This window comes from Nannospalax galili, unplaced genomic scaffold (genome assembly GCF_000622305.1).
Source record: "Nannospalax galili isolate Female #2095 unplaced genomic scaffold, S.galili_v1.0 scaffold1402, whole genome shotgun sequence".
Taxonomy (NCBI): domain Eukaryota; kingdom Metazoa; phylum Chordata; class Mammalia; order Rodentia; family Spalacidae; genus Nannospalax; species Nannospalax galili.
In genome coordinates, this window is record NW_008348453.1 from 5,045 (window position 1) to 27,043 (window position 21,999).

The 21,999-nt window shown below is 44.5% G+C and overlaps 2 protein-coding genes across 4 annotated transcripts in view; one reads left to right on the forward strand and one right to left on the reverse strand.

Annotated features, from left to right (window-relative positions):
• Positions 1-5,869: 5,869 nt before the first annotated feature.
• Ebna1bp2 (EBNA1 binding protein 2) lies at positions 5,870-12,865 on the reverse strand. Its single transcript, XM_008845339.3, has 9 exons — positions 12,635-12,865; positions 12,472-12,555; positions 12,089-12,261; positions 11,412-11,535; positions 10,379-10,468; positions 8,162-8,237; positions 7,874-7,967; positions 6,250-6,412; positions 5,870-6,124 (listed from the first exon to the last, which is right to left on the reverse strand). The coding sequence occupies exons 1-9, from the start codon at positions 12,698-12,700 to the stop codon at positions 6,074-6,076; spliced, it is 921 nt and encodes a 306-aa protein (XP_008843561.1). The 5' UTR covers positions 12,701-12,865; the 3' UTR covers positions 5,870-6,073.
• A 28-nt stretch (positions 12,866-12,893) lies between these two features.
• Positions 12,894-21,999, forward strand: part of Cfap57 (cilia and flagella associated protein 57) — an 82,951-nt gene continuing 73,845 nt past the window's right edge. For 2 of the 3 annotated variants that reach the window (XM_017801182.2, XM_029569493.1), the window contains exons 1-2: positions 12,894-13,020; positions 13,240-13,416. In XM_017801182.2, the coding sequence (XP_017656671.1) occupies positions 13,260-13,416 (157 nt within the window). In that variant the 5' untranslated portion in view covers positions 12,894-13,020; positions 13,240-13,259. The remainder of the gene's footprint in view (positions 13,021-13,239; positions 13,417-21,999) is intronic. The other variant, XM_029569494.1, reaches the window with a different exon arrangement.

Sequence of the window (21,999 nt, forward strand, 5' to 3'; positions counted from 1 at the left end):
GATGCCTGAAGCACTGCTAACAGCTTCCTTTTTCTGGAAAGTCTATTCTTTGCCCCTCCTCCCTCCTCAGCTGCCTGCTTGAGTTTCTACATTTCTCCGTGGGACTTTGGCTATAACCAGAAAGCGTTTTGCAGGAACAGACACAGGAGGGTAGAGAGAGGGGGAAATAGAAGCAGGTAAATCCTGATCTGCCCCAGATCAAAGTGAGAGTAGGAAAGGGAGATAGATAGATAGATGATAGATAGATGATGATAGATAGATAGATAGATAGATAGATAGATAGATAGATAGATAGATAGATAGATGGATGGATGGATGAGGGGTCAGCAGGGGGATCAGGGTTTGTTTTGTTCTGATCTAGTTTTGTTTGGTTTCTCCCAGAGTCCATTTTTCCTCATTCCAGATTCTGGAACCATACTAGGGACTTCCTAGGAGCCCTTAGGAAACTGGCTTCTGCCAGAAAGAGAGGGGCCCATTGTGTTCTCATCAGTGTTCTGAAGGCAGAGCCTGTCAGCTGCCTCCACCCCAGAGTGAAAGGTAGAAAAGTCAAGAAAGGCAGCAAGGACTGTGTCAGTCCTACCCACAGAGTCTCCCCCAGACATCCCAGGCTGGCCTTGAACTCACTATGTAGCCAAGGATTATCATGGATCATCCTGCTTCCACTGCCAAGTGCTAGGATAATAGGCCTCTGCCACAGTGCTCACCTGGATGATAGTGAATGAAGCCCAACTCCAACAAATGTTTTGGCAAAACTTGAAAAGCTCATAATTTATGCAGAAATGAAAAGTATTAAAAATAGTCCAGATGCGTACAATGAAATTCTTCCCTACCGGATATCAGGACTAATCTCCCAAATTATAATTCAAATACTATAATAATTATAGCGTAGTATTGGTACAAGCACAGACAGACAAATAGCATAAAACAGGCCTCATAACTGACTCAAACACATGGACATACGCATTCACTCTTGGGTTAATCCCTAGAAAATAGCTCCTAATGCAAAGCGTTGCTTTTGTATTACATTTTCTAATTGATTTGTCGGCTGTCAGCATCCTACCCTAAGTGAGAAGGAACCAGAGAAATCAGTTCCCTAAGGACACTGGGTTTCCCATACTTCCAGTATTTCTCAATTCACAGTGTCCAGACAAAAATAAATCATGTCTGTAAAATAGACTGTAAAACACACTGGTGGCCTGGACTCCAGGCAGGCAGGGCAAGCCTGTGTCTCTAGGCTGTCCTAGCTAGCTGAGCCTATGTCAGGACACCTGGGAAACAGAAGAATGTAGAGCTGGGGCAGGAAAGTGAAGCTGCAGAGCCTCTGACAGCACCCTCCCCCAGCCTCCACCCAGCCCAACATTGCCTGTGTGGAGCTATTCTAGCTGTTGTCAAACAAGCCCAACCTGAGGAGCCCAGTTGCTACCTGTCTCTAAACCAGCAATGTGGCTTCTTAACAAAATGATGGTCATTTTCCTCTTTGCCTCAAGAAGATGGTGAGGATTTCCAGTTATTTGAGTCTTACCAGGCATGTCCATAATGCCAAAGAACTTCTCTAGCCCAGTCAGGTGTGATGTCATCTGTGTGTCTGGATGATGTAAGGGTTCATATAATGACATTAACAGAAGAGTCCCTCAGACACGGATCAGACAGTAAACACCAAACATACAGCTTCCCACAGTGCTGGGGACTGGTAAGTAGAGATGGAGCGGATGTTTCTTGTCCTCAAATAACTTAGATAAAAGTACTGTCCAAGAGAACATTCTTCAGTGGTGACAATGTTCTGTGTCTGTGTGATGGTCAAAACTGTAACTATTAGCCACACATGACTAGTGAACACTCAAAATGTGGCTAGTATGATTATTGTGCATGTGTACATGTCACTAGACTTCCTCAGGTGTCATTCTTTAGACATCATCTACTTTTTGGAGTGTACAGAGTCTCTCACAAGCCTGAAACTCACCAAGTAGGCTAGGCTAGCTGGTCAGCAAGCCCCAAGAATCCACCTATCCCAGCCTCCCCAGCACTGGGATTACAAGTGTACACCATGCCCTGCTGTTTTTACATGGATTCTACAGATCAAGTTCAGGTCTCATATTTGCAAGGCAAGCACTTTCTCTAAGCTACCTCCCCAGGCCCAGACAGTGCATTTTTTTATTGTGTTTAGTATCGTCATTTAAATTCAAGTAGTCACATGTGCCTGGCAATTGCTGTGACAGTGCTATTCCAACCGTGAGGTACTTGAAGATTTTAGTGAAATCTTAGTTCCCTAATACCCAGTGCTATAATCTGGCATGTGCCAGACTCTTAGTAGTGCTGAATGGGTTCCCCGTCTAAGTCTTCTAGAAGGCAGGGAGTTGTGTTTTAATGTAAAGCTGTTTCTCTAGTTCATACAATTTCCAGAATGCCCCAGAATCTGGCCTGTTTATCCACTATACAGCTCCTGTTGGGTGCAGACTCTGCAATAAGGCTACTCAGGGAAATCTTAATATAAAAGGCTGAGCACATCCAGGTTCATCAGTGAGGAGCTGGGAAAACAACTAAGCAGGATTTTTGCTAATAATGGTCAAAGCAGAGATGAAAACAGAAATCTGAATGTCAGACCTAGCTGAGAAAGAGTTCAGGAAACCCGAGAGGAGTTTGTACAATGATAGAATCTTTGTAACGACAAGGGCTGTGAAGGAAGGAAGGTTATGAGGTGGGCAGGGAGTAGATAGAAATCGTCTACATTAAACACTTGGGCGATTTAGAAAAATATTATAGAGCACAAGTCATTTAATGTACTAATCTTTCCTTTCTCTTCAGGAGTAAAGCCCTGGCTCCACAGTAGAAGTGCTACATTTCTGACCTTCCTAGACACCTGGTGGCAAGCTTACCTCACGTGACAGGAAGGATGGACCGGTGTGGCTGACCCAGCCAGGCCAGCCCTGTTTGGACCCTTTTGGGCTTTGCAGATAAAAAACATCATTCAGGGGCTGGAGAGATGGCTCAGCGGTTAAGAACACTGGTTGTTCTTGCAGAGGACCCGGGTTCAAATCCCAGCACCCACATGGCAGCTAACAACTGTCTAACTCCAGTCCCAGGGGATCCAACAGCCTCTTCTGTCCTCCGTGGGCATTGCATGACACGGGTGCACTTACCTACATGCAGGCAATACATGCATACACATAAAATATTTTTAAAAAAGACCCTGACAAAGCAACTGAAGGGTTTATTATGGCTCACAGTTGGAGGGTACAGTTTCTCCTGGCAGGGAAGTCATGGCAACGGAGCTTAAGGTAGTTGGTCACCTTCCATCCACAATCAGGAAGCAGAGGGTGATGAATGTTGGTGCCCAGCTCACTTTCTCCTTTTCATGCAGTTCAGGACCACATCCCAGGGAATGGTTCCACTCACATTCAGGCTGCATCTTCCCAACTCAGTTAACTTAATGATGATCTCCTTCACTGCAGATGCTCAAAGAAGATAACCTAATCTACATAATCCCTCTAGGGCATGCCAAGTCTTGTCTCCTGGGTGACTCAATTCTGTCAACTCCATCACATTGGGCAAATTTCAGAAAAGACAAAAAAAAAAAATTTTCTGGTTTCCTTGTTAGGGTTCGGATCTATAGCAACTCCCTCCCCAATGCAGAAGGGCCTGACGGTTTTGCAGGCCCCTTGAGAATGCAGGAACTGAGTTAATGAGCACCCTGACCATCCAACAAGACAAGATAAACAGACTCTCTACAGCTTTTGACCTGAGACCCCCCCCCAGACCCAATTACTGCAAGGAGCCCCTTCAGCACAGCATGCTCCCTCTTTGATGATCTTAAAGGATAAACAGACTCTTTATCATCACAACCTACTTCCCCTTTGATAATCTTAAAATTTTGACAAACAGGCCTCTGCACCCCAGACTCAAAGATCTAGGAACTGTCTAACAAGCCATTTCCCCTGATAAATTCACAATGGTTAGACCCCTATTCCATAACCCACATCCTGGCTGACGGAAGGGGACTGAAGAGGGCAGTTTGACAGAGGCTATTCTCTCCTGATAAACCCTGGGCTCGCTCTCTCTCTCCCACCTGTTTTTAAAAAATATTTTCCCACCTTCTGAATTCCACAAAGCCCCCTATACCCTCCCCCAGCCAACAACCTGTAAACTGGCAGCTCCTCTATCCTGAAAGGGGAACTGTCCTGTGCGTTTTCCTCTTCTAATAAACTGTATCCTGCTGGGAGTTTTTGTCTGTGTCCTGGTGCTTTCTCCCAATTTGACTTGATTTATCTATCACTTCTAAAGATTTTTAACCATTCTTCTGTATGCAATCAAGACAAAAAGCCACAATCATGAGTATATTCCAAAATCCAGCAATTTCCACCTTTTTCTAAGCTTTCCATTTTGTAATTTAAAAATGTTTCAAAAAGGGGCTGGAGAAATGGCTCTGGCTGCTCTTGCAGAGGACCCAGGTTCAGTTCCCAGCAGCTTACATGGTGGCTACCAACCAAGTAACTCCGGTTCCAAGGGATCTGGTGCCCAATTCTGGCCTCCATATGTACATGCAGGTAAAATACGCATATAAAATAAAAATTTTAAATGTAAAAAATATTTTATTTAGATTTACAATAACACAGGAAGAATCTGAAAACACCAATGGTGCCTTACTGTAGTTTCTAATGCATTTGTCACAAGGGTTAGGACTATCATCAGTTTTCCAGATTATTTTTTTACAATGAGGACAGAGTTACTTGATTTGAATTACTGTGATGCCCCATAATGGATCTGACTTTTCCCTTGGAGGAGACAAAAGAGCTTTATGTTTACCATTCAAATTTGATTGATGATATTGAAAAGATTCATAGCCTTTTGGTGTCCTGGGCATCTAATGTCTTTGCTGGGATCTGAGCTGTGTTCTGGAGGGTCCCCATTACTTCTGGGTCCTTCAGAGCTGCAGGAACGTTGTTGCTCAGAATTTCATTGAGCCAAGGCATTTCTGGGAACCTAGGCCGCTCTGTCCTATCTCCTTCCCACTGCCAATATTGAAAGCCACACCTGTTGACACCCTTCCCCTGCTGACCACCAACTAGAAAGCAAGCTCCTGGAGGGGAGGTGCTGCTCTCTCCTAGGAAAATATCCAACACTAATTAGTACATGTTTGTTAAATAAAACTACTGAAGGAGTCACAGAGCTGACACAGATCTTACAGAAGCTATACTGTGCAGTAAAATAAGGAATATATTTTAATGCTATACAGAAATGTGAGGCTGAGCTGCTTTCTGAGCATGGCTTCTCATGTCCCTATATTGAAGTTGGGGGCACTCTTCCTGAGCAAGGTGAGGTCCCCCTACCTACATTGAGGAGCCCCACATTGAGGTGCTCAAGTTTCTGCCCCCAAATGTTCTGAACAGTTGACTGGTATATTGCTGGTCTACAGCATCTGGATCCGATGCTGTTTTGGAGGGGGTACTTTCCTGTACTGTCAGCAGTGTCATCTGACAGCATTATTCAGGTTTCTAAGGAGCAGGCATAGTGTGTTGCAGAGCAACACATAACAAGAGGCATAAAGGAAAACATAGGAGCCCAGGAAATAATGCAACCAACCTAGACAGTCTAAGAAGAGACAACAGGATGGTTTAGGGCAGACCAAGACCGCCACAGGGAATTATAAGGCAGGTAACATACCAAAGCTTTTGGAAAACCTAAAGACAAAGAAGGAAAATTAGGTAAGTGGAAAATATAAAGTGGTCACTAACTCAAGGAAAAAGCAAAGGATATGGTAGAGGCAATCTGATGGCTCCCCCATGCTTTTCAGAAACTAGCTGTGACAGAACAATTTGGAAAGACAGGGTTCAACCTCCAGCTATCACAGAGGAAGGCAGCTAGGCACACAGTCTAAGTTATCAATAAATAACTATATTCTTTAATATGCAAACTTCTCAATCTTTCAGCCCCTAAGTTTTTAACCCGAGTATATATATTTCTTTAATAACTTTTATTTATTAAAGAACTTTCTATAAAAAGCCCCCAACAGCAAGGCTCTGAGCGTGCTGTGAAATCCAGGCCTGTCCCTTCTTGGCTCTGTACAAAGAGCTGCAGCTCAGTGGGTTCTGCTCTTCATCTTCTCCCTCGCTCGCTTCCCGGGTCTCTTCTACACAGACAAAAAAGAACATGTCGTCACAGCACTGCTTCTGTCCCAGAGTGAGAAGGCATAAAGAAGGGGAGGAGGGTAGGGCCGAGAAGAGATGCAGCCTGCCCCAACCCTGACCCACTTACATTTGCTCCTTTCTTCCCAGGCCTCTTGGGGCCCTTGCCATGAGCTACCTTGGCCCGGAAGCTGGACACATCATCATAGCTCTCACGAGTGTTCCACTTAGAGCCTTTCTTCTTTCCACCAAAACCAAACTTTTGGTTTTTGTAGCGCCGTTTGGCATTGGGCCTGAAAAAGATGCAGGTGCTATTCCTTACAGATTCCTGGAGCACCATAAACCCCAACAATCCTGGCCTGGCTCCGGCTTCAGGTTCCTTTCTGCGAAGCCCAAGGCACTACTACTACAGGACTCTTCTCCTTGGCCCTACTGTTTCACCCTATGAGCTACCCAGGGAGGGAAAACTAACAAAGGCAGGAAAGGATCTCTATCTGTCAATATGGCTTTCTGCTGTCACTAGAATCTATTTTAACTCCGTCCTGCTAACACAGCCTCAGTTGCTTCTATTCTTATCAAGGACAAAAACACATAGTTAATAGTTAAACCGAACAGTCTAAAACTTTTCAAATTCAGCCTAGCCTCCCTTCCTAGATTAGGTCCATCCCCACAGATGCCCTAACTTGGAACTGCTGCCTCCTACCATGTGCCCAGCAACCCAACTCTCCACATCCAATTCAATTACTGATCATGTTCATTTAGCCTCTTAAGCACTCTCTCCACCTACTTTCCTCCCCTGCCCCATAACACCTTCAAGGCATTATTCTTGCTCACCTGCACTTTTTTAACAGTCACTCAATCAAGCCTACTTCCTTCATCATTTACTTAGACAAGTACCTCCATCACCTTCTCAACACAAAACTGATCTACTCATTACTCTGAGTAAAAAAAAACAGGGTCTCCCCAATGCCAACTGAATGAAGGCAACCTTCGAAACAGGCAACCAAGCATCCCAGGGTCCCAGCCCACCTCCCTATTCTCAGCATCACACAGCATTTGCAGGTCGAACCCTGGCAGCACCTCCCATGCAACCTACTGGCTTATGTCTCTGCACCCTACTCATTCAGGTTCTTCCCTCCAGAAAAGCTTCTCTCCTGTCCTCATCATCTGTTCCACATCCTTCATATTTTAGGCTCAGGTAGGACTCTCCTCCAGGAAGCCATCCCAGACTATGCTAGGACTCTAAAATGTGCTTCTGTACTATTCCCCAAATGCTTTTATCATAACACTTGCTCAATTATATGGAATTTATCATCCCCTTAGGCCTGGTGTCCAGCTAGAAAGTGGTACTAAGAAGTAACAGCAAACATTCTCCCTTTCAGTCTTCCTAGTACAAGGCACAAATCACTGCCTCATTGTGGTAATGTGCCAATCAACAAGGGAGGTGCTCAAAAATCACCCTCCTGATGGTGGCTGAAGCTGGACCTGAATCCTTGAGCTGTACCCTGGCCATCATTCTGTGGAGCATGGAACAGCACAGTGATTAGGCACTCGTTTCAACTGAGCGAGGTACATATTTTCCTCTTCAGACACGACAGTGGCCATAGGGCCCATCTCATGGCATGAAAGTCTGGGTCCCTTGAGCTGTTGCACTCTCTCCCTGGGGGGACCCTGCCTGAGGAGGTCCCTCACCAGACTAACTATTGGCCCATTACACATCATAAGACAAAACCAAACCAAACCAAAATTCTTACCCCTTATTCATCTGCTGGCCTTTAGTTCCCGCCTTTGCACCGTGTGCAACAGGTTTCTGATCTCCTTCAAGGAAATCCAGCTTATCAGAAAAGCCTGTACGAACAAAGCAGCACATTAACCAGCACCATGGTACTGATTTTAAGAAGCACATTTGCTCCCTACACTGTATCTAAAACTTAGGCCCAAGAATTTTAAGTCAATCAAAATGACTCCAAAGCACTTTAGGGTCCCATTAGCTCTAAGGTACCCAGGTTCCCCTACATCTTTAGCAGAGAGATATATATGACCTTTCTGATACTTCTTGATGGCATTCATCATATGCGCCTTCTCCCTCTGCCTCTTCTGAAGAACCTCAGTTTGCACCTGTGATACAGACACAAGGTCAGTCACCCATTCCAAACCATGACTCCAAAGGTGCACCTTCTCAACAGGAATCTGTGACTACATGGTTAAAACACACACATACACCAACAAATATGCTCCGTGTAATTCCAGTACCATTTAACATTTACACGTAGGTGCCAAAAATATACTAAAGACTCCAAGTATATTTTTAGTTCATCTTTATAACAATTCAGTGAAGTTCAAATTCATTATTTTTAAACTACAGCAGACAGAAAACTACACACACTTGCCAAGTTACACAGCAAGAAAGGGCAGAGCTGAGATTCACATCCAGGCAGCCCAACCCCAAAGCATGCACTTTTGACCCCATCAAACATTCCTGCACATGAAACTGTAGCAAATCATGTTCAAGTCCATATTGGACTTTCCCTATCAATTGTATCTGGGCAGCTTTAACACCCAACAGGCATAAAAGTATCAAAAAGAAGAAAATGACACACACACACACACACACACACACACACATAAAGACACCACAGACACACACAATCTCTCCAGAGAACAATTCTTAAAAGCTTTAAGGACCAAAGGAGACAAGTGACAATGCCTGCCAACACTTTGGACAGTTTCTTTTCTGGGATGCAGGATGGTGGGATGTTTGGCAGCATCCTCTCCTCTACCCACCAGATGCCAATACCACTCGCAACCCCAAGATGTAACAACTAAAAATGTCTCCAGTGACAAATGCTCCCTAGAGGACAAAGTCATCCCCAAATGAAAAACAACTCCCTAAGGCTTTACTGTGAACAAATATAAACAGTGAACTAACAGGCCCAACAGACTTCTTTTTTTTAAAGGATTTTATTTATTTGTAATGTGTGCACATGTGTATGTGTATCTGTCAGTGTGAGCATGTGTGCACATGTGTGTGCAGGTACATGTGCTCATGTACATATTCAGGGGCCAGAAGAGGGCATCAGGTATCCTCCTTTCACTCCCTGCCTAGTCCTTTAAGGCAAGGGCTCTCCCTGTGCCTGGAGCTCACATAAGTAAGTCTCTACTTGGTGAGGCTAGAGGCAGCAAAACCCAGCAAGCCTCCTGTCCCTGTCCCCTCGTAGCTAGGGATACAGGTATTTATAGCTTGTTATGTGTATATTGGGATCCAGCCTCTGGTCCTCATGATTGCAGAGCAATTGTTCTTAACCGTCATGCTATCTTTCCAACAGCCCTAATGGTCTTTTTCTTTGCTTTTGATAAATTAGGTTATAGTCAACTAACTGCCAATGTCTTTGAGATGATGCCAGCTACCCACATCCAGATCAGGGAAACAAATCCACAGCAGACCTCTTGCTGAAGACAGAATACTAGGATTTATCAATGAAATGACCCCAAGTAAGGACAGCAACACACCCCAGATCACAAGCTCAAAAAGCTTTCAAAGCCTTAACACCTATGCTGATCCTCCTCATATTCATCCCCTCCCACAGCTCTAATTACTATCACCTTCTTTTTTCCCTGTCGGACTAGATGAAACTCAACAGTATGATCCCTTCAAAGACTGGACAAACATCTAGGCCAGTGCATCCCATCCAAGTACTTATTAGAAGCACCTGGGAAGCTTTGAGAGAAAGGGAAATACATAATTCTGGAAGTCTTTGAAGCCTAGAAATGTTTTTGAATTTTTTGTGGTGACTTTGCTGGGAAGTCAGGTTTAGAAAACCACTGATCTCATAGCGGGGCATGGTGGTGCATGCCTTTAATCCCAGCACTCCAGAGGCAAAGGCAGGTGGTTCTCTGTGAGTTCAAGGTCAGCCTGGTCTATATAGGGAGTTCCAGGCCAGCTGGGGCTACAGGGAGACCCTGATTCAAAAAATATCCCCCTCCCCAAAAGAAACCACTGATCTGGACCCAATTCTTAATCGTACAGATGTGAAAACTAAAACCCAGAAAGATCATCAGCTCACCTGAGATTACCACACTATGCCTGGTGTCCAAGGTGTCGAGTGGGTCTGTGCTCAGGGACACCAGAAGACATCCTTCACAAGGAGGTAGACACATGATCAAACACACACAAGACCGGAACCTGAATCACACCAGCGATCTGACCTGACTGACATTCTCAGCCCTGCCCTATATTGCATGCATGTTTTTGTCCCCACCTTCTTTCCGTATTTCCTAAGAGCTCGAAGTTGTTTGGCCTTCTCAGATTTCTCCATGGCAGCCTGTTTAGTCTGCAACTTCTGTCGAATCTGAAACACAAAATGTTGAACTAGTGAGAACACATTACAATAGGGATCTGGTATTCCATTAATTCTGAAAACTGGAACTTGCGTACCACTGTTCTAGTTCCTCATAAAAGAACAATAAAGCCCAATAGCAAAGCATTTTGTCCAGGGTACCAAAAGTGTCAGTGATGCAGCCAGAGCTCTAAAGCAGCTTTCCCAGCCCAGTATGTTTGTTCATGACACAAAGCTGGACGCACCCCTACTGTCTGCTGACTGAGGCTGAAGCAGCATGGAGCCTCAGTGCTCTTTTTGAACATGACACACCCACCATAAAAACTCCCAGATATCTGATATCGAGCTTCTTCCATCAAACATACATATTTCACTGACGGCATAAGCAGTTGTCAGTGCAAGTGGGTTGTCAGATGGGTCTGGGCTAGTCTCTCAATTAGCTTCTTGGAACACTACCAAGAATCCCTAAAAAGATTGAGACCTAAGGGAACAATTTAAATACATCTTGGATTTGATGTCAGCAAGTCTCTTCCAAAGTTAAATGAAGACCAAGTTCCACCTAACTCTAAATTAAACCACATCTGACCCATAGATTAATCCCTCGCTTTCTAAAAAACTGAGGTCCAGAGAAGAAAACAAAACTATCTCCAAGTTAATAGCATCCTCACTGGCAACAGTAGGACCAGAACAATGACCCTGCCCAGAGGAAAGCACACGCTTCACAGGGACCACACTCCTGAGGTCTTCTCCTATCCTTAATTATTTGAATTAGAACTTCATATAACTGATGGTGACCAGTTTGAGTCTGATCTCAAGAAGAAATAATGATTACAACAGCTCCCTTAACTGGGCGCATACATATCTTTCTCAGAGACTACCACAAACAAACCAGCTGCATATACACTTCAGAATGAAACCTCCACTTACCAGAGGGTTAACTTTTCTTGTCTCTTACCTTTTGCATCTGCTGGTCGGACTTGGCCATTTCTGCAAAATAATCGGTGGGCCGCTTGGTGGGGACTTGGAGCTGGTGGAACCGGGGTAATACTGCAAGTACTGCAGCCTGGGCCTGCCGGTAGCTAAAATTGTAGAACAGAGTGAAATGAGGTGACACGAAGACCTTCGTTCCTTCCATCTGCCTTTCAGGAGTTGTCCAAACTCAGGACTTGGCAACATCTAACCTTCACTAGCAGAAACAAATGAACAAGCAAAGAAAAACTGAAATAAAATGTCACTTATTTTGTATATAGTAAAAACTTCACTGCACATTATTTTTAAAGGGAGAAAGTACTGCTAAAAGTAAATTAGTAGTTTAAAACAATGAGCTCAATAAAGGTATTCATAAACACACACACTCAGGTCAACTATGAATTCTTACCTAACCACTACAGAAAAGTCCACTCAAAACCTTCCCTAGGCAAAATCTGTTCTAATGACTGGATACACACACACACACACACACACACACACACACTTTAAATGGTTTCAAAATGGCCCACAGATAACTCTGAAATGACTGACAAACCAAGGTGCTTTCAACCTGGGAGACTCCCGGGCTAACTCCTGAAGGAGCAGGTCCACTAGTGTCCCCTCCCCACGACTCTCCAGCACAAAGACCCACAACAAACATACAAACTCATTTCCCTCTGGAAGTCATCTTCTGGATTAACACCTTTCTTCTCGTCCTTGTTCCGAGGTGTCGGCTGAGTTTCACTGACTTCGGCCACCGGACCCAGGGTCACATCAAGCCTTTCAACCCATTCCAGATCCCGCTTGAATTCTGCCAAACACTGTTTCAGGCCGTTCTAGAAAAGGTCCGACACTAAGGTTCTAAGAAGAGAGCCCAGAGTTCGTCTCTCCCAAGCCCAAAGTGTTAAGTTTAAACACCCACACAGGAAATCGACAGCCTGGGAAGGCGCAAGGAGCATCTTTCCCACACCAAGAACCGAACTCCCATGTTCCAGGAGCCTGCGTGCATCCCACTTCCGAGGACCCAGTCCCGCGCTCAGGCTCACCACGTCGTTCACCGCCTTCTTCGGCCCCTCTAGCACCACGTTGAGGCCCGGCTTCAGGAGTCCGCGGGAAAACGCGTCCTGCAACTGCAGGCACAGGCCGGGTCAGTCCCGGAGGGATAAGGCCGAGTTCCACGCCAACCCCGCGAGTCGGGCTATCGCCTACCTCCCGGTCGAAGGCCAGGGACTCTTCAGACTCCGAATCCGAGCCCGAGAGCGGAGGAGTGTCCATCTCGTGGCCTCCCGCCCCGCCTGGAGATGAGGCCGGTCACCGAGGTGCGCGAGGCTGGAGAGCGCGAGGTCTCGGCTCCTGGGACTCCCGGACACCGCCGATCCACGTGCTCGTGACCCGCACCGGCAACAGCAACTACGCGGAGCCGCTCCCCTAGCTACTCCCGCATTTCCGCTTCCGGCCGCAGAGCCGCACTTCCGGCTTGCCGTTGCTATAGGAACCGCCCTGGCGTTTGCGAGTGCCCCGGTTGCTCGGGATCCATAGGAAGAGCTCCTGCGGATACGTGCGTAGTGTGGTAACCCAGAACCGAGAAGGAAAAGGTGAGAGGGGGTCTCTCGGGTCCTCCGAAGGGCCCGGGAACGCTGGGAACAAAGGAAAGGGGAGAGGGAGTTGCGGAGGGTGGGAGTGATGAGGGCCCAGGGGGCGGGACGGAGCGGGAGTGGGCGGGGCCTAGAGGGAGTGGACGGGCCCGGGCCGCGAGCGGGGGCGGGGCCGCGAGCGGGGGAATCTCTGCTGACAGTTTTCTGGTCCATCTTCAGCAGCAGTTTGGCAAGTTACTATGTCCACCGTGGTAGCTCAGTCGCTGCATGTTTTTGGTCTTCGAGCCCACGTGGCCAACAATATCTTCTTCTTCGATGAACAGATCATCATATATCCTTCAGGAAATCACTGTGTGAAGTACAATTTGGATCAGAAATGGCAAAATTTCATTCCAGGTAAAAAAAGAAAAAAAGCAATCTGGCACATACATTAGAGGTATGTGGTACAAAAAAAAAAAAAAAAAAAAAAAACCTTTAGAACAACGATTAGAAAGGTGGGGATTTTTTTTTCCTCCAAACTGGAATAGTTTTTATAAATGCAGACAAAATAAATGTCAATTTGCACTAATTATAAAGCAATCAGACATACAATAGTTAAAATCACAGGTAAAATAATGGTAATTTTAAAAGTATGTTTTATTGTAACCATAAAACAATTATTTTGAATAATATTTTTCTTGAATTCTATTCTGCCATTGGGTTTATCCTCACCAGAACTCTTTTTTTAAAAAAAAATATTTTTTTATATCTATTGCCTGCATGTGTGTAAGTGCACCCGTGTCATGCAATGCCTGCAGAGGTCAGAAGAGACATTGGATTCCTCCTGGGTGCTGGGAATCAAACTCTGGGTCCTCTCTAAGAACAGCCAGTGCTCTTAACTGCTGAGCCATCTCTCCATCCTCCCAGAACCCTTTTCTGTTTTGGTTTCATTTGGTTTGGTTTGGTTTTAGTTTTTGAGAGAGGGACCCACGTACAGCCTTGCCTGGGCTGGAACTCACTATGTAGACCAGAGTGGCCCAGAACTCACGGAGATCTGCCTGCTTCTGCCTCCCAGCTTAGGATTAAAGACATGTACCACCATGCTCAGTCCAGAGCCCTTTTTGAGTTGCCAAACAATTTCCAGGGTACACCACTTTCATTACAACACTGTTTGAACCTTTGTATGAAGAAGACACTGGAGATTTTATCCTGTCATAAATAACCATTCACATAACTTGACACTTGTCTTACACTGGTCCCCCATGAGGGAACAGTTCCGTCTACTCATTTTCCCCTACTCTTGCATTGAACATTTCATTGTTTCGTGTGCATATAAAAGAAAGCATACTACATATATTCCTAGTTAAAGAAGTACTTTAAAATTAAGGCTGGCATGGTGGCGCACACCTTTAATCTCAGCAGAGGCATGTGGATCTCTGTGAGAGCAAGGCCAGCCTGGTCTACACAGAGAGTTCCATGCCAGCTGGGACTACAGGGAGACCTGCCTTAAAAATAAGTTACTATTAAATGATATCTGTGAATATCACATCCAGGATAGGAAATAGGGCATCATCAGTACCAATTCTCTCCATTACCTTCCTCTCCAACCACCCCCGACACACACCTCTTGGATTTTGTAACTATTCCCTGTGTAGTTCTACCACATACCTGTGTAATCTTAGGCAAAGTATGTTTTTCACTATTTTCCAATTTTAAAATTTTATTTATTTATTCTTATTTTATGTATATGAGTATTTTGCCTGCATGTATGTTTTCTTCTTTTTGCCTGCATGTATATAAATACACCCATGTCATGCAATGCCTGTGGAGGCCAGAAGAGAGCATTAGATTCCCTGGAACTGGAATTATGGAGACAGCTTTTAACTGCCATATGGGTACTGGGAACCGAACCCAGGTCCTCTGAAAGAGCAGCCAGTGCTCTTAAACACTGAGCCATCTCTCCAGACTCTCCAATATTTTTTGAGACAGAGTCTCACTATGTAACTCTGTCTGATTATGTAGATCATGTTGTCTTTGAACTCGCAGAGATTTACCTACCTCTGCCTCCCAAGTGCAGGGATTAAAGTTGTGTGTTACCATACCTGGCCTATTTTTCAATTTTATACAAATGGAATCATAGCATGTATATTCTGTTACCAGCGTCTTTGCTTAGATTCGTGCTTTTGTGATTTAGCATCTTGACACATAGCTGAGTTCATTTTCTTGCTATATGGTTTTCCAGCCTGGGACTATATTTATGAACATATATAGCCATTCTAGGCTCAAGAGACATTTGGGAAATAATAGTTATTTACTGTTACAGACACACCACTATCTGCATCCTTGCTTTCGTGCATGTCTTCATTTGTACAAAGGTCCCCAGGAAACACAACCAGAACTAAAATTACTGAGAAATACGATCATATCATTTTATATTCCCACCAGCAATACATAAGTGTTCCCACCCCCCACCTCGCCAGCCCCACCAACCCTTGGTATTGTTCAACTTGCTAATTTTTTTGTGAGAAAAAGCTATCTTGTTGTTCTAGCTTGCATTTCTTTATTTTTATTTTTTTATTTATTATTTTTTATTTTATGAGTATGAGTGTATTGCCTGCATGTATGTGAGTGCACCCATGTCCTGCATTGCTGCGGAGGTCAGAAGAGGGCTTCAGATTCCCCTGGAACTGGAGTTAAGGATGGTTCTTAGCCGCCTTGTGGGTGTGGGGAGTCAAACCCGGGCCCTCTGCAAGAGCAGTCAGTGCTCTTAACCTCTGAGCCATCTCTCCAGCCCCTAGCTTGCATTTCTTTATTACTAATGAACATGAGTATAAAACATGTTTGTGGAGCTATATTCCTGCCTAAAATTTATGTTAAATACCTCATTCATGCCTTTTACCAATTTTTCTGTTATTTTATGAGGTTTAGTTCTGGGGGCAACTTTCCTATTGATTTATGGACACACTTCTTAATATAATGTACTAATCATTTACCAGATATGTGTGTTACAAATGATTCTAGTCTGCACCCTGTATTTTTCTGCCAGGTGCTATCTCGGGATGAACAAAAATTCTTAGTTTTAATGAAGTATCGGAAACCGTGTAAATATTCTGTTGGAATAAGCTGCATTAAGTACAATTGAGGGCTGGGGAGATGGCTCAGTATGGAAAGCACTGACCAAGTAAGGGTGAGGACCTAAAATCACATCCCTAGAGCCGACGTAAAGCAGGAGTGGAGCACATCTGTGAGCCCAGTGCTCCTGTGTCACGATAGGAGGACACAGACTTCCAAAGGCTGGTACCCAGCTCACTTGGTGTGCACAGCAAAGAGACCCTGCCTCAGAAAGCAGAAAGGCCTACACCCCCAAATTGTCCTCTGACTTCCACAAGTGCACCATGGATGCATGTGCAAACACAGTCATGCATACACATCATACACACACACAAAGATAAACACAGTTGAGGACTTTAGGGATGGTTTAGCCATTAAGCACTTGCTGCTTTTGCAGAGGAACTGGGTTCAGTTCCCATTGTCCATATGGCAGTTCATAACCATCTGTTCATAACCATCTGTAACTCCAGTTCCAGGGGATTTGATACCCTCTTCTAGCCTCTGCAGGCACTGCATACACATAATGCACATACATACATACATACATACATACATACATACATACATACATGCAAGCAAAACCATACACATCAAATAAAAAATAATTATTTTTTTAAAAAAATACATGGGGCTGTATTTAAAAAAAATACAGCAGTTAAGAGCACTGACTGCTCTTGCAGAAGACACAGGTTCGATTCCCAGCACCCACATGGCGGCTATGAACCATCCTTAACTCCAATTCCAGGGGAATCTGAAGCCCTCTTCTGACCTCCACGGCATTGCACAACACGGGTGCACTCACATACATGCAGGCAATACACTCATAAAATAAATATAATAAATAAAATATTTTTAAAAATACAGGACCAGGTGTGGTGGCGCATGCCTTTAGTACCAGCACTCGGGAGGCAGAAGTAGGTGGATGGATCTCTGTGAGATTGAGACCAGCCTGATCTACATAATGAGTTCCAGGCTAGCTGGGGCTACAGGGAGACCCTGTCTCAGAACTAAAACAAGGAAAAAGAAATGGCTGAATTTAATTTATTAATTTTTTGGTTCAGCATTTTTGCTGAACTATTGCTAATTTTAATGACTTCTCTGTCATTAAACTCTTCAGGGTTTCCTAAATAGACAATCACATTATTGCCAAATAACAATGTTTTTATTTCTTCTGTGTTGCTGTACTGGTAAATATCACAAAAAGAGTTGAATAGAGGCAACTAAAATGAACATACTCATAATGTTTTTGATCATAAAGAGAATTTTTAAATATTTCCTTATAAAAGGGGATATTAGCTATAGACAGTTGTCAGTGTCCTTTATCGAGCTAAAGAAATTCCTTTCTTTTTTCAGTTTTTTATGCTTTTTTGCCCCCAATGAACGGATACTGGATTTTCTTGTATATATTTTCTGTATTTAATATAATTCTTTATATGGATTTTTAACATTAATTGATTAATCATTTTATACGGGCACCATTTCTCCATGTTTGTCTTATATTTCCTGGACTCTGGCATCATTGCTCTTTATAGATCAGATTGTCCAGCTTGGGCCATTTTTCTTTTGCATCTCATGCTGATACATAGCGCTAAATCCTCCATGTCTTTCTTTCTTTGAAAATGTTTTCTTTTGCCCCCATTTTAGAAAGTAGTTTGACCAAGTGTGGAACTTTTGTGCACAGGTCTTTTGCTATTGACTTTGGCTTCTACTTGGTTGTAGTGGTTACAAAATTGGCCACTAGGGTCTTATTTCTGTAGGACGTTTTTCTTGATATTTCTAATGTCTTCTCTATGCACATATATGCACGTATGTTTAATTTTCATTTCTCATCCTCCTAAGGGTTCTCTGGGATATCAGTCATCTCGCAATGATACTAGAGAACTATGGACAGTTGTCACTCACATGTAGTATACTTTCCATCTTTTAGCTCCCTCTGGAACTTCAGCGCCTCTCGATGCCACCTTGTGTTTTGCATTCTGAGCTGGATTTTCCATCACTGGTCTTTCTGTCTTCCCTTCCAGATGGCTTCTGAGGTTTTTCTCTTGGTTCCACCAACTTTGTTTTCAGCTGTGTCCAACCTGCTTAATGCATCAGAGATTTTAATTTCCATTGCTCTGCTCATGTTCTCACACTTCTCTTCTTAGAAGTTCACCTTGTAACACCGGGAGCCTCACCTGCATGTGTAGGGATCCTCAAAGCCATATGTTCAAGGTTTATCCACACATCCTGTGAACAGTCATCCTTTGACCATCCTTCATGCCCAGGCCAAGGGCACAGACAGACGAGGAAGAAACTAGTGCTGTGTCAGTAAATTCAGGACCATTTGGGTGGAGAATTCCAGGGTCCTGGACTCCTGGAACATAATATAGAAAAGGAATTCAAAATCCAGGTGGGCTCTGCAGCCAGAGGAGGACCACTCTAAAATACAGGCCCCCGGAAGGCTCCGTGCCCAGCCAAGTCTCAGACCATTACTGGTGAAATGAAAAGTAAGAAGATCATGAATTCAAGATCTGAATTTGATCTGGCTCTCTGTTTTATAAACTCACAGTCTCCTCAGTCTCTTCATCTGTAAAATGGAGATGACTCCAGCTTGCTGTGCTCACCGAGCCATAATGAAGCTCAGACACAATCATTTGTTCATCCAACAAAAATTTAGTAAGCACTTTGTGATAGGTACAAAATGACAGGTACACACACACACACACGTCTTCACGGTGCCTCTGTTACAGTCAGGGAGAGCAACAGTAAGTACAGTTGAGGTGCTAATAAGGAGGAAATGGGGCATGGAAGGTAAAACAACAACAACAACAAACGGTTGCGGGGTATGAGATGTGAGATGGTGGACAGGATGGCTGGCTAGGGAGGCCCAGTGAATAAGTGACTCCTAGTGAAGAGTGATAGAAGTCAAGGAGCTGGCCATGCTGACGTGGGAAGGGTCAGGAGTGGGTATCAAGGAGAACAGCGAAGAGAATGATACCCTTGGAGGGCGCTGAGTGTGTTAGGGGAGTCGCAGAGTCCGGTACAGCTGGGGTGGAAAGAATGGGATCAGGGAGCAGAGAACGAGAGGCGAGGCAAAGAAACAGTGGGAGTGTAATATCAAGCGGATGCGCAGAAGAAGGCCACATAGTGACGGACTAAGAGTCCTGTTTTAGCTAGCTAGTAAGCCTGCTGGTGCCCAAGAGAACTCTTGACCCTGTGGAAAAGCAGGGCAGAGTTTGTAAAGCTTAAAACTACAATTACATCATGCCAGGGGCAAATCCAATAACCATAGTTACACCAGATCACCATAGTTACACTAGGGGCAGGGCAGGTAACAAAGATGTTTTCAGTTCACAAAAAGCTTTGATTAGGGAAAAACAAGTTTCTCCAAATTGTAGAAACAATGGGCTCCGTGGAGATGCAGGTACAGCTGGGAGGGAGGACGTGCTATCTGGACATGCTACCTGGCTACTTGTAAGTTTCCCAGTATTGTAGAAACAGTGTACTCCCTGAAACTGCCTGCATGAGACCTTCTACCTGACTGGCTGCAGGGGAAATGGCAGGGCAAAAACACAGGGTAAAGCAAAAGTCAGAACAAAATGGAGTTAGTTTTGTCATTTCAAAAGTGTTCCAGTTTCCTTCCAGTTGCTGTGACAAAACACTGGCTAATACCGACTTGGGAAGGAAAGGATTTATTTGACTTACATCTCCCAGGTCACTGAGGGAGCCCAAAATAGGAACTCAGGGCAGGAACCTGGAGGCAGGAGCTGAAGCACAGGCCATGGAGGAATGCTGCCTACTGGCTTGCTCCCCTGGCCCCTGCTCAACCTGCCTTCTTATACAATACAGAATAACCTATCCAGCATAAGGAGCAATACCCACAGGAATGCAGTGAGAAGCCATGGGAGACAGCACAGCAACACTATGCAGCTAACCTTCCCACAAATCCATTCTGGCTACTGTACAGGGAAGAGATTGAAGGTAAAGCAAGGATAGCAAAAATCCTCTGCTAAGAGAGGATTGCTATAATCCAGGTGAGGGCACAGGCAGGGTGGATGCACATGGGGGTCGTGAACAAGTCCTCAGTTATTTTGAAAGTGGAAGTGAACAGCTTCCTCATAAACCAATAGAGGACAGAAAAAAAGGGCAGCTTTGTGCTTGAGCTAACAGAATGACAGTTGCTGTGGATTGACACAGAAAGGCCCAAGGAGGAGCCTGTCACTTGAGATGCAGTGGCAGAAACCGAAATGGAAAGCTTGAAAATGGGAATCAGGGCAGAAGAGGTGAAGTGGAGAAACGCTACATGGATCAGCTTTCATTAGGGAGCTCTGGATCGTCCTGCACGTAGTACCTGGGAGCTGAGGAGGAACTAGCAAAATGAAAAGATGGGAGGAAATCTGAGGGAGAGAAAAAACTAGTTCAAGGGTATCAGAATCAGGGGGCTAAAAACAATGTGGAAATGTTTGACAGACTAAAATCCAGCAGAAAGAGCTGTCGTAGGCCACGTGACCACACTCCTGTCACCTGCTGGCTGTGTACAGCAGTGGTTCGAGCTTGGATTGCCTAGTGACACTGTAGCCATCGTACTTTGTGTAAGTACACTCTCCGATGTCTCACAACCCACCTAGAGACATAGCTCCCCACATTCCTGTTCTTGAGTGATACATGTTCGACCCTAGCCCAGGCTACTCAGGCCCCAGTGAATGAATGAGTGAATAAATGAATGAACAAGAAAGCCATGGCCCTTACCCTCCATGAGCTCTCAGTGTTGTGGCACAGACAAGGATGCCTTCTGATATTATAACTATAAATGAGGGGGACAAATGCTGTGCCCTGTACAGCCCAGCAGAAAACACAGCCCCCAACCCCCGCCTCCTCCAGGCACCCTTGTGCTCCCAACTCCAACTTCTCACAATGCCTTTCCCCGCCCATCCTCACTCTCTATCCAAAGCTCTGCCTTAGCTTCAGAATCATTCACCTTCTACATCTTCTTACCCAGATGTTCCACTGTGGAGTTCACAGCATAGATCCAAAATCCAATTTTATCATTTTCTCTTTCCTTGTGCTGTTTCCTTAAGGTCTTACCTTGTCCGATACTCAAACACATGTTAAAGACCCGATTACAAAAGCAATGAGTAGCACAAATATCCCAGAAACCCAGCAAATATGCATTATATATGTATATACACAATATGTATATGTAACTTTAATAATTGTAGAGGTGGCGTTAGGAATCAGTGCTGGGAAAACTGGATGGTTATTTGAGAAATGGGAACCCATTTGAAACCTTACTTTTAAGTTATTTTTATTTTTATGTGGATGTGTGTGTGTGTGTGTGTGTGTGTGTGTGTGTATAGTGTGTATGACATGTGACTGTGGGTGCCTGTGGAGACCAGAAAAGGGTGTCAGATCTGGAGCTGGCTGGGAGCTATCTGTCATGGGTTTTGGGAACCAAACTTGGGTCCTCTGGAGAGAAGAACAGGAAGCACTTTTAACAGCCAAGCAACTCTCCACCACCTAGCGTCTCACTTCTTGTCTTTTACCATTATGGACCCAAGACGAATTGAAGACTTGTGTAAATCGATCAAATCATTAAAAACTAGAAGCCTGCTAGATGAGGAACAGCTGACCCTCCTAAAACAAAGACCTCCAGATAGGCTGACTAGATTCACCAGAAGGGCAAGTAGTGGGGAATGGCTGGGGGTACCGACAACACAGCAGACAGTAGCAGGGATATCAGAGTATAAGGGAGGGAGGCTATGGGAGGGTGCCATCTGGGAAGTTAATTAGTAGAGGTGAAAAATACTACCATTAAAATCTACCTGATGACCTTATATCCATGCTCAGGTGCCAAGGATCTCAGAAAGTAACCGACTCTGACTAGTAATACTCAGGTACATAGAGATTAGA

Coding starts and splice junctions, on each gene's coding strand:
- Ebna1bp2 (XM_008845339.3), bottom strand. CDS start 12,700: ATGGACACTCCTCCGCTCTCGGGCTCGGATTCGGAGTCTGAAGAGTCC. Junction 10,469..11,411: donor CCGACCAGCAGATGCAAAAG/GTAAGAGACAAG, acceptor TTTGTGTTTCAG/ATTCGACAGAAGTTGCAGAC. Junction 6,125..6,249: donor CTGGGAAGAAAGGAGCAAAT/GTAAGTGGGTCA, acceptor TTGTCTGTGTAG/AAGAGACCCGGGAAGCGAGC.